General features: G+C 38.1%; 1 protein-coding gene across 3 annotated transcripts in view; it reads left to right on the top strand.

Annotated features, from left to right (window-relative positions):
• Window positions 1-18243, top strand: part of TTBK2 (tau tubulin kinase 2) — a 140129-nt gene that overhangs the window by 94052 nt on the left and 27834 nt on the right. For all 3 annotated transcript variants that reach the window (XM_053665863.1, XM_037161671.2, XM_037161672.2), the window contains one exon: window positions 16533-16690. In XM_053665863.1, the coding sequence (XP_053521838.1) occupies window positions 16533-16690 (158 nt within the window). The remainder of the gene's footprint in view (window positions 1-16532; window positions 16691-18243) is intronic.

The following is an 18243-nucleotide window of genomic DNA, read 5'->3' as shown; positions in this document are numbered from 1 at the left end:
GCTCTTTGATCTTTCATAAGCAACGAGTGGGAGATGGCCAGGTGGATGGGAGAAGGATAATTGGAAAAAAGATGTTGGTGCGACTGTGTATTCTGGTGCCTATTAACAGTTTGGTATCAGGTTCCAAGTGGAGCTGAGTTTTGTAGCTTCTGCTTCTTGCTTTCCTTATGGAGGCCTGCTTTGGTCTTCATTTTGAGGAAAATTACTCTACTTTGAATCTGACTGCTCTTGTGAATGGAATTATTTCTGGATTTGAGTTTAATTGCTGTTTTTTTCAAAATTTTAAATTCCTCATTGGACAACTGCTATAGTTGAAAACAATGACAACACACATCCTCCAGCAACAAGCAAAAAACATATCAATATTTAGCTTGAGTGCTTCCCCAGCAACATCAAAGGGTAAATCATATTTCTCCAACTTTGCATATTCTGAGCCAAGACCAAAGTGAATATATTTTATAATAAAAGTGTTTAACGATGCTGTTTTATAGAGTCACTTTCATTTGAATGTCTGTATTTTATAAATCTTTCTAAAATCATAGTTTCTCACTAGAGAAAATTATCTTAAGTTGTACATGGTCAGTACCTCATCCAGTAGCCTGCTGCAGCTTGCTCTGACAGCACATGTAGACCTAGAGAGAAGAGCTGTTTTGCTGTCTACCAGGAATTTTTTATGCATGTCTCATTAGAACAAAGGCTGACACTTGCTTTTGGGAAATGTTATGGTGTTTTGGGAAATTACATCCAACAAGCTTATCAATAAATACAGGGTGGGTCAAAACTAGGTTTACAGTTGTTTGTATGGAAAATAATGCAATAATTAATGGATGATATTACCAGAATAAACACTGTTTCACATATAACTGTAAACCTACTTTTGCCTCACGCTGTACTATTATATGCTATATACTATAAATATTATTTTCTGTCTGTAAACTAAAGGTGACAATTATTAGAATTCTATTTAAGATTAAAGAAGGTATATTCTTATACATATGACTTTTATTATTAGGTGATGAAAGAGCATAGCAACTGTAAGAGACAAAAGGGCGCTAGGCCATGAATCTCCTTAGGTAGTAGCACTGCATAGATCTCTACACACACACACACACACAGGAGTACATATAAAACTGGTGCAATTTAATAAGCTCTATGGATTGTACCAGTGTCATTTTCCTGGTTTTGATATTGTACTCTCCTTATTTAAGAGTTACCATTGAGGCTAACTGGGTGAAGGGGACTTTTCTATAAAGTACTTTACACTTTCCTATGAATCTTTAATTATAGTTGACCCTTGAACGACATGGATTTGAACTCTCAGGTCCACTTATAAGTGGTTAGGAATCAGCATATGCGAAAGGCCGACTTAAATTACACACGTATTTTTGACTCAGGGTTAAAGTCAGTGCCTCTAACCCTGAGTTGTTGAAGGGCTTACTGCATTTCAAATTAAAAGTGAAAAAAGTGATGAGCCAACAATTTCAGAAATGTAGATAGTAATTGTGAAATCATGGCTACCACATAATTTAAATCTTTTAAGGTATCTTAAGAAAGAAAAACATCTCTGAGTGCTGCCTAGGAAAATCTTTATCAACCTTAACTTCCACCATAGGACTCCACCTGTAGGTGTCACTGTTAATGGAAAACTAATATAGCAGCATCAGATTGGATAAAGAGCCCCTGGTGCCTTTACACATTATTGTCACACACAGCAATGTTAGTAATAATACCTGGGCAGTACTATTATCACCGTCCTCTGGAGACCTAGTAGCCTGGAGAAACTAGTGGTACTAGCAATGATAATCCAAATCCATCTCTGTCTTATTCAAAAAGGCCCAAGCTCTTTCCAGTGTGCCATCTGCTTTCCTTGGAGAGGTGCCCACAAATACAACAAGCACTGTAAAGTAAATACTAACATGACTGCTTGAAAATACAGTGAAAGAACTAAAAAATTATTTGAAGAATTATCTGAAATTATTGTTGATAGGATCAAATAGTTCTGATATAAGATCACAAAAATATCTTTTTAAATATATTTTATTCATTATGCTATTCGAATTGTCTCATTGTTCCCCCCTTTAATCCACTCCACCCTGTATCCCCTCCCTCCTATCAGCATTCCTACCTTACTTCATGTCCATGGGTCACACATATAAGTTCTTTGGCTTCTCCATTTCCCATACTGTTCTTAGCCTCTGCCTGTCTATTTTTTACCTACCATTTATGCTTCTTAGTCCCTGTACCTTTTTCCCCTCTCTTCCTCCTACCCCTCCCCACCAATAACCACCCATGTGATCTCCATTTTTGTGAATCTGTTCCTGTTCTAGTTGTTTGCTTAGTTCATTTTTGTTTTTGTTTTTTTAGGTTCGGTGGTTGATAGTTGTGAATTTGTTGTCATTTTACTGTTCATATTTTTTATCTTCTTATTCTTAGGTAAGTCCCTTTAACATTTCATATAATAAAGGCTTGGTGATGATGAACTCCTTGAATTTGACCTTATCTCGGAAGCACTTTATCTGCCCTTTCATATCATTCTAAATGATAGCTTTGCTGCATAGAGTAACCTGGGTGTAAGTCCTTACCAATCATGACTTTGAATACTTCTTTCCAGCCCCTTCTTGCCTGTAAGGTCTTTTTTGAGAAATCGGCTGAGAGTATTATTGGAACTCCTTTGTAGGCAACTGTCTCCTTTTCTCTTGCTGCTTTTAAGATTCTCTCCTTATCTTTAATCTTGGATAATGTAATAATTATGTGCTTTGGTGTGTACTTACTTGGGTCCAACTTCTTTGGGACTCTCTGTGCTTCCCGGACTTCCTAGAAGTCTCTATCCTTTGCCAGATTGGGGAAGTTCTCCTTCATTATGTTTTCAAATAAGTTTTCAATTTCTTGCTTTTCCTCTTCTTCTTCTGGCACCCCTATAATTCGGATGTTGGCATTGTTTAAAGTTGTCCCAGAGGTTCCTAACCCTCTGTTCATTTTTTCGAATTTTTGTTTCTTCATTCTGTTCTGGTTAAATGTTTGTTTCTTCCCTTTGCTCCAAACAGTTGATTTGAGTCCCGGTTTCCTTCCCTTCACTGCTGGTTCCCTTTATTTTACTTTGTATAGCCTTCACTTTTTCCTCTATTTTGTGACCATACTCAACCATTTCTGTGAGCATCCTGATTACTCGTGTTTTGATGTGTGCATCTGATAGGCTAGCTATCTCTTCATCACCTAGTTGTATTGTTTCTGGAGTTCTGTTCTGTTCTTTTTTGGGGGGCCTTTTTTTTTCTCAGAGCACATATAACGTAGTAAGGGCAGAGCCTTAGGTTTTTGTCAGGGCAGGACAACCCATTTCACTGTGCTGTGGCCCTGTATGTGGGGTAGGGGTCTGAGAAGAAACAATACCATTTGTTCAACTCTCTGCTGGCTTTCAATCACTTTCTCCGCTACCAACAAGCAAATTGGGTCCTTCTGGTGCTGATTCCTGGTTGGGGGAGTTTGTGTACATTCTAGGACCCTATGGGTCTCTCTGACAAACTCTCCCATGAGGCTGGGAGTTTCTTCCACCACCTCAACTCCCACAGGTTTTTTCAGTCAGAGGTTTTGAGGCTTTATTTCCTCATGCTGGAACCCTGGGTTGCGTGGTCTGTCTCACTCCCCAGTTGTTCCTCCTGGTTTATTTGCATGCAAATGTAGGACCACCTGGTCTTCCAGCCACTGCCTTGCCAGGAATCCTCTCCACCCTGGCTGCCCTTCTTTGTCCCTCCTACCAGTCTGGATGAATGTCTTTTTCTTAATTTTTTTGGTTGTCAGACTTCCATACAGTTCAATTTTCTGGCAGTTCTGGTTGTGTTTTGTTTTTAAATTTGTTGTTGTCCTTCTTTTGGTTGTGCGAGGAGGCAAAGTGTATGTACCTACGGCTCAGCTCCATTTGGCCGGACCTGAAAACCCCATGAAAATATCTTTATTGGAGTGTTCAGATTATGTTAAGCATTGTTTAGCAAGTTAAGACTAATGAAACACATAAATATACACACCATTGGTGAGCCTGAAACAAAAGTGTGTATATCAGCCAGTTCACACACTAGCACAAAATTGCCAGAATAAGAGGATATGATACAGAGGAAATCCAAAACCAACCCCTCTTGCTTTGGGGAACTTGCTTTTTGTAAAGCAAATAGCAGTTTGAGCTAGAGACTAAAAATGAGAAGCTCCTATAAAATACAAGGTCAGGGAAGGTTTTTTCCAAAGCTGCCATTTAAGCCAAACCCTAAAATGTGAGACTGTATTGGCCACATGAAGAGCAAAAATAAGAGAGAGAATGTTATAAGCAAAAAGAAGAATAATGTGTAGAATCTCTAATTCAAGAAAGGAATGAAAAGAAGACAGGTGGCCAAGACATAGTAACTGAGGGGAGAGAGTGGTTTGTGATAAAATTGGAAAGAAAGGCTGAGACTAGATGGTACAGGGCCTCGTAGTCCTGGTTAAGGAATCTGGATTTTATTCTGCATAGCAGGAAGCCTTGGAAATGTAACAGATACAGAGCATCGTGATCTAATTTGTGTTTTAAGAGGATTATTTTTGCAGTTTTGTGCATTCAAATGAAGTAGAAGAGAAATAGAGAGTAGGGAGATACTGAGAAAGGCTGACCTCTGTCTTGGGAAGAAAGTACTATAAAAGAATGTTAACATCACAGAGATTTATTTTTGGGTCACAAAGCAGTGTAGTTACTGGGCAGTTCTCTCCTAGGCAACTCTCAAATAGTAACTTGGACATACAGGTTCCGTTCATATTTTGACACTGCTGTCTATAATCCATAGCCTTTACATTCATCAGGAAGGGGAAGAGAGGGTGTGGATTATTGCTGAGGGAGTTTCCTGACCAAGCATATATACGCCTGTGGCTAGAATCCATTGACACTGGCCCAATTCTAAATCCAAGGGGGTTGGGAGATAGAGGCTTCACTCGTTGGCAGGAACAATGATGATCTTGACTTGGATATAAACAGTTGAGATGAGAAAGATGGATGAATTCTTTGTCTATCCCCCTTAAATTTTCTCCTTTCATTTCCTGTTGTACTTATGTGATCACATTGTACTTAATGTGTATTGGACCCTAGATGCAGTCAAGTAGGACTACCAGTGCTTCTCCCAGCATACCCTGCCTGGAATGTCTGCATTTCATAAACCTGCTTGTCTCGTGAAATGGAAAGCCCTGAGCCATGGCCTTATACATTTATTTCAGTTTCCTCAAGAAATTAGCACAGTACTATAGGCATTTAATAAAACTTTGTCAAATTGAATTCAATTTGCTTAATTTGATTGTTGCTTCTATGGAATGCCGACTCTCTGAAGACTGTGTTTGTTCACTTTTACATCCTAGAGCCCAGAACAGTAGGCATTCAGTGCATGTCTGAACCAATGAATGGGTATTTGATATAACTGTAGAACAAGTAGAGTCACAAAACCACCTTGTTTACTTGACTCACTGGAATTCAGCTGTAAATGCAGGAAATAGAAAATTTTTAATGTGTCTGTGTTTTTGCCTGCCTTTTGGCTCAGTTAGCCATGCCCTAGGATGGAGATGATGGTGATCCTGCTATTTCCTTGGTCTTTCTCATTGACAACAATCCAGTCATCTAGAATCAAGCTGCATTGAGTGTGATTCTAATATTTAAAAGAATAGTAATTTGGGAGGTACAAAATAACCCCCGAGTGCAACGAGCTTACTTCATTCATACTCATTTCAAGAAAGTGAAGTCTATGCCAATGCTGGAGGAAAAACTAGCTAGGCTGCACCTAGTGTAAGTACTGTCCTGTACTTTATGGTCATTTATAATAGGCTTTCCAGGGTGATTTCAGCCACATGCTGTGTTTGCCTTGTCTATTGACTAGCTTTGTCTTCTATAGTAGAAATAGCACTGTACTTAAAAGACCTGTTTCATTTGATGTTTTGCCTTTCACTATTTTTTATGACCATTTTTATCTGTGAAATGGTGAAAAGAATGCCTACCCTACCATGTTGTTGCTGAGATTTTAATAATTGTGGGAATATTTGTAAATTATAAAGCATTATGTAAACATAAATGGTATTACATGCACCTCAGTAACACTACATTTGCTTATAATTATCTCACTTTTCTTCATTCTTGTGTTCTACTCAACATTATTTCTGTGTTATTAGAACTTCTATTTTCTGCACGCTGTTTTGTCCTATTAAGGCCTTGAAGGGATTGCTTATGTTTTATAACTAGGAGACATGGAGAAGCTTATTACACTGCAATTTACTGTGTGGGCTGACAGCACATTAAAGAGAAGACATTGCCTCAGGTCCTCTGGAGCCGCTAGTTGGGGGCACTCCTGAGTTCTCCTCTGTATCTTATATAGGTAGTGAAAACAGCTAAAACCTTTGGCTTCTTGAACTCATTCTCTTTATGTAATCTCATTTTCTGGTTCTGTTCTCCAAACTGTGGGTGCAGTTCAATTTTTTTTCTCCTCTACCACTGCTGCTAAAAAGCCCTGGCATAGGAGAGAAGTCTAGAACATGTTCATTTCTTTTCCTCTAATGCATCTACTTACCACTAAAGTGAGTCAGTTTCTTCTGCAGTAAATAATCTATCTTTGAATCAGCCAAGCCAGCATTGTCATCGCACTCTGCTGGTTAGTGTTTTATTGATCCATTAATTTACCATTTATTGACTGAGAAATTGGGTATCAGGATTCTTAGTGAGTCCCAGTATCATACTACAAATCATTCTTATTTTTGCAGACTGAACTTAGTCTGCATTCTCTTTGAAAGGACAACTGGGATTTCATGGGGAAGTAAATATCATAAAGCTATTGATTGCTTTTGTTCTAAGGATTGGAGAAGGCAGGGGTGGTGCTTCCCTAAGACTAGTTCTGTGTCAGATGACCAATTGCTATAAAGAATAAGGATATTTCATGTGGTGGGAGCTAGCACCAGGAATTTCTGTGGGGTACACATGCTTACATATCCAACTATTTTACTTAATTTTATTTTTAATGGTTAGTTTATCTGTCACTATTAAAAGTAATAGTCATTATAAAGATTTGGAAATTACAGAAAAGTACAAAATTCAAATTATTAAAATCTCATCACCCGGACATATGTACCTAATATTTATATGCTTCTTTTCTGTGTGTCTTTGAATAATTTGCATTAGAAAATCATTTTATTCTGGACTACTTCTTATTCATGAAAGTAAAAGGGAAATTGACACAGATAATCTACAACAATAGCTAAATAAAAATAATATTGCATTGTTGCCTGTCTAGGCCTTCCTCGGGTCTTTCCTCTTTTTTCCATTCCCCCTCAAAGTCTCCTTTCCCAACTCGTCCCCTTTTATACTTTCATTCAAGGAAGATTCACCTTCCTCATAATAATATGCTCTATAGTTTCTCCAGTTCACACTACTGCACCAGTCTCTCTCACTTCAGCAAAGTATGAGCATTTATCTCAAGAGGTCTGGCAACAGTCTTCAAGTGTCAGCCATAAATTCAAAATTTCTATGCATTCTTCTGATTTATCTTAAGGGTTCATATGAATTTTGCTTTTTAACTTTGTTTACTGTGTTATAAGACATTAAATGTCTTACCTCTGAGTAAAATTCTTCAGGAGGCTGTGCCACGTTTATCAGGTGACTTTAAACCCTCTCTGGCATATGGCTGCACCCCTGTTGCCCTAATATGAGAAACCTGGATTCTTGAGATGAGTTTGTATTTCTAAGAATATATTATTAAATAAAGAAGTGAGTTAGATGTATATTAGATGCCTAGTGATTCTTAGTGGAGAGATGTGGGACGTGCCTTCCTAGAGGGGAAGTGTCAGAATCATCTGGAAAGTTTTGTCAGATTTTGCTGTGCCACATTTTCAGTTTGAGAATTACTGCCACAGTAAGCTCTTGTTCTAATTGGAAAGCACTTTGTTTCTCAGTTATATTGGGGTAAAGAAAGATGAGGACCACAAGTTTTTTGTATATATATCATTTATAAGGTGACTAATTTATATTGTTCTCTAATCTATTTGAGTAACTGAATAGGAGGGGTTTTTTGTTGTTGTTGTTGTTGTTTTATTATTCATTTTAGCCAAAGGTGATATAATAAATTCAGCACCCTCCCCTGCCACTCCCCAAAGAGTTCTTGACTTGTTCTGCTTCTATATGTTAAAGATTAGGATTTAGAGCCACCCTGGTCCTGAATTAGAAAATTATTTTGCCACATTAGAAATGCTGTTTGTTTGTTTTTTTGTTTTTACTTTTATTGTTGACACTATTACAGATGTTCCCACTGTCCCTGAACCCCCTTACCCATCTCTACCCAGCTCCCACCCCTTTTTCCTTCTGGCCACCACCACACTGTTGTCTCTGGGTTATGCATATATACTCTTTGACTAATCCCTTCACCTTCTTTCGTTCAGTTTATTTTGTTCATTAGATTCCACATATAGGTGAGATTATATGGCATTTGTCTTTCTTTGACTGGTTTATTTCACCTAGCATAATAATTTCCAGGTCCACCCATGCTGTCACAAAAGTTAAGATTTCCTTCTTTTTTATGGCTGCACAGTATTCCATTGTGTAAACATACCACAGCTTTTTTATCTACTCATTTACTGGTGGGCATTTGGGTTGTTCCCACATTTTGGCTATTGTAAATAATGTTGCTGTTAATATAGGGGTACATATAGTCTTTCAAATTGGTGTTTTGAGATTCTTAGGATATGTTCCCCAAAGTGGGATGCTGGGTAAAAAGGAAGTTTCTTTTTTAATTTTTTGAGTAAACTGCATACTGTTTTCCACAGCACCAATCTGCAGTACACTAGGGTTCTCATTCCTCCACAACCTCAAAAGCATGTGTTGTTTTTTGATGTATTGATGATAGACATTCTGACTGGGATGAGGTGCTATTTCATAGTGGTTTTAATTTGCATTTCTCTAACAATTAGTGATATTGAGAATCTTTTCATATATCTTTTGGCCATCAGTATGTCCTCTTTGAAAAAGTATGTATTCGGGTCTTTTGCCATTTTTTAATCAGCTTAACAATAACCCACAACCTTTGGACCAACTGCCATTTTTTAAATGGATTTTTTGTCTTTCTGGTGTTGTTTTTATAAGTTCTTTATATATTTTGGAAAGTAACGCTTTATCCAATGTGTCATTTGTGAATATGTTCTTTCATACAGAATATTATTTTTTCATTTTGTTGACGGTTTCTTTGGCTGTGCAGAAGATTTTTAGTTTGATGTAGTCCCATTTGGTTTTTTGCCTTTGTTTTCCTTGCTCTAGGAGACATACTGGCAAAAATATTGCTATGGAAGATACCTGAGATTTTACTGCCTATGTTTTCTTCTAGGATTGTTATGGTTTTCAACTTAAGCTTTTTTTTTTTTTTAATTCATGTTGAGTTTATTCTTGCGTATGGTGTAAGTTGGTGGTCTAGTGTCATTTTTTTTTTTGCATGTACCTGTCTATTTTCTCCAATACCATTTATCAAAAAGACTGTCTTTACTTCATTGTAAAGCTCTTGCTCCCTTTGTTAAATATTAAATGATCATATAGGCATGGGTTGATTTCTGGGCTCTCTCTTCTGTTCCATTGATCTATATGCCTGTTCTTATGCCAGTGTCAGGCTGTTTTGATTACAATGGCTTTGTAATATAGTTTGATATCAAGTATTGTGATCCCTTCTGCTTTGTTCTTTCTCAAGATTGCTGAGGCTGTTCGGAGTCTTTTTTGGTTCCGTTTTTGTAATATTTGTAAATACATTTTTGTAATATTTATTCTAGATCTGTGAAATATGCCATTGGTATTTTAAAGGGGAATTGCATTGAATCTATAGATTGCTGTGGGTAGTATGCACATCGTAGTGATATTAATTCTTTCAGTCCATGAACATGGTGTATGCTTCCACTTACTTGTATCTTCCTCAAGTTCTTCTTCAGTGTCCTGTAGTTTTCTGAGTACAGGTCTTTTACATCCTTGGTTAAATTTATTTCCAGGTACTTTATTTTTGTTGTTGTTGTAATAGTAAGTGGGATTGTTTCTGTAGTTTCTTTTTCTGATAGTTTGTTATTGGTGTATAAAAATTCCACTGATTTCTGAATATTAATTTTGTACCCTGCTGTTAGTATTTTGCCAAATTTGTTTATCAGATCTAGTAGCTTTTTGGTGGAGTCTTTAAGGTTTTTTATGTACAATGTCATGTCATCTGTGGATAAGGACAGTTTTACTTCCTCCTTTCCAATTTTGATGCCTTTTATTTCTTTTTCTTGTCTGATTGCTGTGGCTAGGACTTTCAGAAATGCTTTGTTCTTTAAAAGTATCTGCAAAGCTGTTTCTAATATGGACCATTTAGTGCCTCAGTGCTTTTAGCTTTCCTTCCCTTTTTTTTGTTCTGTGCCTTCTATCCTTCTGCTTCCTGCTGGTCTTTTTTAGTATCACCATCTTAGTGAGAGACTGAGGCCCATTGGCATGTATTACATTCTTTTTTAAAAATATATTTTTTATTGATTATGCCATTACAGTTGTTCTGTTTCCCCCCTTCATTCCCCTCTACCCTGTACACCCCTCCCCCACTATTCCCCCCCTTTAGTTTATGACCACATGTCTCAAGTTCTTTAGAGCCTATATTTCCCATACTATTCTTGCCCTCCCCCCTATCTATTTTCTACCTACCATCTATGCTTCTTATTTTCTGTACCTTCTCCCCTGTTCTCCTCCTCCCACTCCCCTGTTGCTAACCCTCCACGTGATCTCCATTTCTGTGGTTCTGCTCCGGTTCTAGCTGTCCTCTTAATTGGCTTTTGTTTTAGGTGTGCTTGTTAATAACGGTGAGTTTGCTGTCCTTTCACTGTTCATCTTTTTAATCTTCTTTTTCTTAGATAATCCCTTTAACATTTCATATAAGGGCTTGGTGATGATGAACTCCTTGAACTTGACCTTATCTGAGAAGCACTTTATCTGCCCTTCCATTCTAAATGAAAGCTTTGCTGGATAGAGCAATCTTGGATGTAGGTCTTTGGATTTCATGACTTGGAATACTTCTTTCCAGCCCCTTCTTGCCTATAAGGTCTCTTTTGAGAAATCCGCTGACAGTCTGATGGGAACTCCTTTGTTGGTAACTGTCCCCTTATCTCTTGCTTCTTCTAGGATTCTCTCCTTCATTTTAATCTTGGCTAATGTAATGATGATGTGCCTTGGTGTGTTCCTTCTTGGGTCCAACTTCTTTGGGACTCTCTGAGCTTCCTGCATTTCCTGGAAGTCTATTGCCTTTGCCAGATTGGGAAAGTTCTCTTTTATTATTTGTTCAAATAAGTTTTCCCCTTGCTCTTTCTCTTCCCCTTCTGGTACCCCTATAATTATAATTCAAATGTTGGAGTGTTTAAAGATGTCCTGGAGATTCCGAAGCCTCTCTTCATTTTTTTGAATTCTTGTTTCTTCATATTTTTCTGTTTGGTCATTTTTTTTCTTCCTTCTGGTCCACTCCCTTGATTTGAGTCCCAGTTTCCTTTCCATTACTATTGGTTTTCTGTGCATTTCCTTTCATTTCAATTAGTGTAGCCTTCATATGTTCCTCTAATTTGTGACTAAAATCAACCAGTTCTATGAGCATCCTGATCACCAGTGTTTTGAACTGTGCATCTGATAGGTTGGCAATTTCTTGGTCACTTAGAGTTATTGGCTCTGGGAGCTGGAGTTCTTCTTGAGCCATGTTTTGTTCTGTTGGAGCCTGTTACTTACCAGGAGGGAAGTCTTAGGTGTTCACCAGGGTGGGGCCACCCAGGTTGCTGTTTTGTGATGCTGTATGTGGGGGCGGGGTCAGAGAGGGAGCAATGGTGGTTCCTGCCGCTGGAGCCTGTGCCGTCTGTCTCACTGCTCTCTCCTTTGCTGGTTTATCTATGCGCGAATGTGTGACCGTGGTCAGCCTGCCCTCTTGTGCCTTCACTGGGTCTGCCTGTCTCAACCCCACACCTGGGATCTGCCCTCAGCTGCCTGCATGCCTGGGTCGGGGGATCTTTTTTGCCCGACCAGCTCCGCAGCTGGCTCCGCCCCTCTTACCAGTCTGGCTGAATGGTTCATTGTTGTTGGACTTTCATATAGTTCAATTTTTCTGTGGTTTGGCTGCATTTTTTTGTTGCTAAAACTTTGTTATTTTTAAACTTGGTTGTGCGAGAAGGTACAGTGTTTCCACTTATGCCTCCATCTTGGTGGAAGTCCAGCATGTACTACATTCTTGTTTGAGGCCCAATGGCATAAACTATATTTTCTAAGATGTATAATACTATGACATGTATAAGAAAATAGTTCCATGATAAAAGGACATCTGGTATAGCCCTGGCTAGTGTGGCTCAGTGGATTGAATGCTGGCCTATGAACCAAAGGGTCACCGGTTCTGTTCCCAGTCAGGGCACATGCATGGGTTGCCAGCCAGGTTCCCAGTAGGGGGCACACGAGAGGCAACCACACGTTGATATTTCTCTCTCTTTCTCCCTCCCTTCTCCTTTCTAAAAATGAATAAAGTATTTTTAAAAATAAAATAAAAGGACATCTTGCATAAAAACTGTTTAGAATTATCCCTATTGCAGCCAAGTTCATGCAGAGCATTTAGCAGGAATAGTCTAAGTCCTCACACAGCAACGCGGTTGTTGCCTCATGTGTAGGAACTCCACTTTTAGGAAGCATACATCTCACTCTTTGAGAACCTGTGAGAACCTCCATTTCCAGAGTCAAGAGAGATGTCAGAGATCTGCCACTCAGTTCCTATATGCTGAATCTCAATCTGTTTTCCTCTGCCTTTGTGTTTTCTACACCCTCTGCCTCTGACAGTTTGGGGAAGTCTAAGCTATAACTAGGTAAATTAACAACAGTGCCCTGGCTGGTGTGGCTTAGTGGATTGAGTGTTGGCCTGTAAACTGGAAGGTCATTGGTTTGATTTCCAGGTAGGGCTCATGCCTGGGTTGCAGTACAGATCTTCACTTGGGGGTGTGTGAGAGGCAACTGATCAATGTATTTCTTGCACATCAATGTTTTCCTTTCTCCCTTCCCTTCTCTCTAAAAATGAAAAAAAATTTTAAAAATTAACATAAAAAATATGACCAAAATAAAAATTGTCAGGTTTTATAACTTTATATTTTCCAATTCCTTTTATTTTTTTTAGTTTCCTTTTGTACATTTATTACTTTTTTCTTTGGGACTAAATTAAAGGTAGGGTTATACAAACCTTTCAATAAATATTATTAGCAATAAACATTTATTCTTGAAATGTTTTTAGAATAACTAAGGGTTCTGTGCCAACAATTCCAACATGGGTGGTTTTGGTTTGTTTTTCCATACCACCAAGCAATTCTCTGATACTACCTGGGTATCCTACAATTCAAATCAGTTCTAACACCATCCACCCAGAGGTAGAAAATATCAGATTCCACAAATTAAGGACCCAGCCCTGTAAGACTGTCCTTCACTTCATATGCCAGTTGCAAATCCCAGTTGTCACCTGGTCTTCTGATTGGATATAAGTCAGAGGTTCCCACAACCCCCTCCTTGGGTGCAGTTAATTTCACAGAACAGTTCTAGGACTCTGGGAACCAATTTTATCAGTATATTTCTAGTTTATTACCAAGGATATAGCTCAGGAACACCAGGTGGACAGGATGTATATAAGGAATGGGTGCAGAGCTTCCATGCCCTCTCTGAGGGCACCACTCTGTCAGCAGTACCACATGTTTACTAACTCAGAAGCTCTCAGAACCCTGTCATTTTGGGGTTTCGTGGAGGCTTCAGTACATAGGCATGATGATTATATCATTGACTGTTGGTGATTGATTCAACCTCTAGCCCTTTCTTTCCTTCTCTGGAGGACAGAGAGGTAAGACTGAAATTGTCAGGTTTTATAACTATGTCTTTGCCAATTCTCTTGAATCACATTGTGGGTTCTTCTGGCGACCAGCTCTCATCTTTCAGTGCTTTATAAAAGTCACCTCATTAACATATAAACCCAGTTGTGTAGGATTGGGTCTTGTTATGAATAAGACACTGATTTCACCTTTATGGTCTTGAAGTGTTTTCAGAAACTGAGGACCAGGCCAAATGTTAGAACAAAAGATTCTTTCATTGCTCTTACATCTCAGAAATTCCAATGGTTTGGGGAGCTGAAAGGCAGGAGCTGTGGACAAAGATCAAATATATATGAGTAATATATTTTGATCATCTGGATAACTATATATATATAGTATTTGATCTTTGATATATATATATATATATTTGATCTTTGATATATATATAGTATAGATATATATATATCTATATATATATATAGTATATATATAGATACCAATGTTATACTCATATATACGGCATTGTATTAGATATAATAATGAGCAAGGTCAGACATATACTGACCTATTGGAGCTTACTGTATGAGTGAAAGAGAGACAATTCAATTAAATAATCAGAGATAGTAATAAATTTACAGTTGATAGCATTCGACCCTTTTCTTGTTAAGGCTGTTCATTTGGCATCTAGAATACCAGACACTTGGTTTTCCTACCTCACTGGTCACTCTGTGCTTTCTATTGCTGATTCCTTTTATTTTCATCTAAATGTTAGAATGCCCTAGGCCTTAGCACTTGGGCCTCTTTACTACCTATTCAGTCCTCTAGCTATTTTTTAAAAGATTTTATTTATTTATTTTTTAGAGAGAGGGAAGGGAAGGAGAAATAGAGGGAGAGAAACATCACTGTGTGGTTGCCCCTCACATTCCCCCAGCTGGGGACTGGGCCTGCAACCCAGGTATGTGCCCTGACTGCGAATGGAACCAGCAACCACTTGGTTTATAAGCCTGCACTCAGTCCACTGAGGTACACCAGCAAGAGCTCAGTCCTATAGCTTTAAATACTACCTATATTTTTATGCTGATGACTGTCCACTTGTATCTGTATTTCTTATTCCTCCCTAAACTCCATAAAAATTTCAGTATCCCAATCCTCAAACTCACTACTTTTCATCTCAGTAAATGGCACCACCATTTACTTAAGTGGCTCAGGACAGAAATGTAAATTATGCTTTTTGCTTTTTTTACCTTCATAGTTTTCATCTAATCCATCAGCAAGGTTTTTTGGCTGTACACATTATATCCACATCCCACCACTTTTTATCATCACCACAGTTACCTTGCTGGTTCAACTTCAACCTCCTAACTGATCATCTATCCTCACCCTGTTTATAGCATCTGTTCTCCACTTAATAGGCAGAGTAATCTTTATAAAGCCTAAAACAGACCTTCACAAAATCCTTCAATGAGGAAGTGCTGATTTCAGGGCTGGGGTAGGAAATGTATAAGATACATCTCTGAGGATAGGATAACAGAGTAGGAGAAACCATGAAGAGAGAATGAGGCCCTAATCATAAAATTGAAAATGGTGCATGCTGTCAGAAACAGTAAAGAAAGGTCTTTATCAGATCTTTCTCAAGATCACATCAGACTTTTGGAGTTTAAAGGCAAAAATAACTGAACTTATATATACTATCAAATAATAGGGCATATATCTTTTTTGATAATTGCGTGTATACACAAACAGTTTAAGAATTTTTCACACTCACAAAAAAATTGGAAAAAAGCACAGTGAACTTCTGTATACCCCTTAACCTAGATATACCATCTATTAACACTGGCCACTTAAGTTGAACCATATAAAAATGCCCATTTTGACAAAAAAAAAAAAACCACATTGATGGTGAAACTGAATATACACATATACATATAACATACATTTCCTGTTGCTAAACCATCTGCAAGTAGGTTTTATACATAATACTTCATTATGTATCTTCCTAGAACAATGACATTCTCTACATCACTACAAACCAGTGCCTCAACTGAAAAAAAATTAATATTAATTCAGTATCATCATCTACATATAGTTCTTACTCATGTTCCCTTCTTCATATCATTAGGTTTTTAAAAATCTACAAACCTAGCCCAGGCTGGTGTAGCTCAGTGGATTGAGTGCGGGGCTGCGAAGCAAAGGATCGTGGTTCGATTCCCAGTCAGGTCACATGCCTGGGTTGCAGGCCAATTCCCAGCAAGGGATGCATGAGAGGCAACCATACATTGATGTTTCTCTCCTTCTCTACTTCCTTTCCCCTCTAAATATAAATAAATAAAATCTTTTTTAAAAAAGAAAAAAAATTTTAAATCTATAAAACTAATTTCTTAGTCTGGGGTGCTTTCTTTTCTTTTCTTTTCTTTTTTTTTTTAAGATTTTATTTATTTACCTTTAGAGGGGAAGGGAAGGAGAGAGGGAGAGAAACATCAATGTATGGTTGCCACTTGTGTGTCTCCTGCTGGGAACTGGCCTGCCTGGGAACCCAGGCATGTGCCCCGACTGGGAATCGAACCACAATCCTTTGGTTCGAAGGCCCACACTCAATCCACTGAGCTACACCAGCCAGGGCTGGGGTGCTTTCTTTTAAAGAATAAAGTGATTTTGTTTACTGTTGGTTTACTCTAGTTTTTTTCTTTGTGGTTTAGCTTCTTACATCCGTGTTTGACAACAGCATCAAAACTTTTGGAGTAATTGAGAGTGACCCTTTTGACTGGGAGAAGACCGGAACTGATGGCTCCCTGACAACCACCACTACTTCCACCACCCCTCAGCTGCACACCCGCTTGACTCCTGCGGCAATCGGGTATGTCCTCAGCAGCCCACTTAGCAGTCTTTCCTGGATGCACCGTATTAGCAAAAATGTTTTGATCCAGATTCTCTCAGATGACCAAGTGCCAAGATATAGGTGAAAGCCTATGTATTTTCTTGAATTAATATATATTAATATATATATTCTCATATATATATATGCCTTTGTTCAGGTTTACTTTTCTTAGAAAGTGCTTACAGATCATCCTGTGAAATGGGAGCTTAGAGCTACATGACTTGTTGATGTCACATTTACAGTGGGTTTTCTCATCTTCAAAATGAGGAGTATTTGTCACATTTACTTCCAAAAAATATATGGGACCCTGGACAGAATGAACCACAATTGTATGTAATTATACTGCGTTTAAGGTTAGTGGGAGTAAAACATGTAGCTTCTCTTAAGAGAGTGATTTAATTTTCAGTGTGTTAGGAACAGGGTGTACTGTATTTCCACCTTCTTGGGTTTTTGTTTTATTTTCTCTACCTGCATAAATAGTTACTTCTGGGGAGGCAGGTTGTCTGTTTTTCTGACCCATTTATTTTTAACCTGCTTTGGTTGACTTTAAACTGTTCAGTATAAAAAAAAATACGAAAAATACTCATATGGTGTGAGCTCATCGGAACTTTTTATCACTAATCCATTGCTTTGATTTTATATTGAAATATGGGCTCACTAGAGTTTATTGAACAGAAAAACTTACATGGACTCATATAGCTAGGTACGTTATCCCTGATTAGCTAGTCCAAGAGTTCTTTAATGTGAGACGCTGACTGGCTATGTCAGAATCACCACAGATATTTGTTTAATATACCAATTCATAGGACTCTCTCTGGGCCTCCTGAATCAGAATCTAGGGATGTGGCACAGAAGTCTGTATGTATCTGACATTTCTCATGCTTACCTGAGTTTGGGACCCCCAGCCCACCCCATTTTATAAATGAGGGAGGTACTTCTGACATTGAGTGAATCATCCAGCTTCGGATAAATATTTCTCTAGATCAAGTTACAGAGCTTGAGCTGTCTAGAAATTTTGATTCTTGTTTTAGTGTATTTGTCCTCCTTCTTCTTTAATTATTGTTAGAAATAGATAAGCTCCAACTTGGAAAAATCTGGTGATAGGGCTTCAAGATAGCAGAAGTCAATGAGGACGGTGTAAGTTCCCGTCTTCCAATGTTTTCTCCTAAAATAAAACAGAGTAACACAAAAGAAAAAATAAAACTACACCCAAACCATGTCCTTAGCATAACTGAAAGACCAAGGATGACCAAACTTCAAAATAACTAAGTAAAAAGAAAAAATAAAACATCAAATCCCTGTGTAGTATCTCTTATGGTCCTTCCTTACCCAACCCTACCACAAGGCTTTATAAAAGCAGATCAATAAAAAACTGTGTGGAAGAGGATTAGCAGTGGGACTTAAAGTTGATCTAAAACCAACACTAGACTACATCCATCCCAAGAAACAGAAATACTACAAAATGTCCAAGTAGATCATGAACTAAAGGGAAATACAAATATGCATGATTCAAAACACATAGCTTTTGGGGA

The sequence above is a fragment of the Artibeus jamaicensis genome, unplaced genomic scaffold (assembly GCF_021234435.1).
Source record: "Artibeus jamaicensis isolate MK-2021 breed Jamaican fruit bat unplaced genomic scaffold, CSHL_Jam_final contig_1132, whole genome shotgun sequence".
NCBI lineage: Eukaryota > Metazoa > Chordata > Mammalia > Chiroptera > Phyllostomidae > Artibeus > Artibeus jamaicensis.
This window is presented reverse-complemented; position numbering and strand designations above follow the sequence as displayed.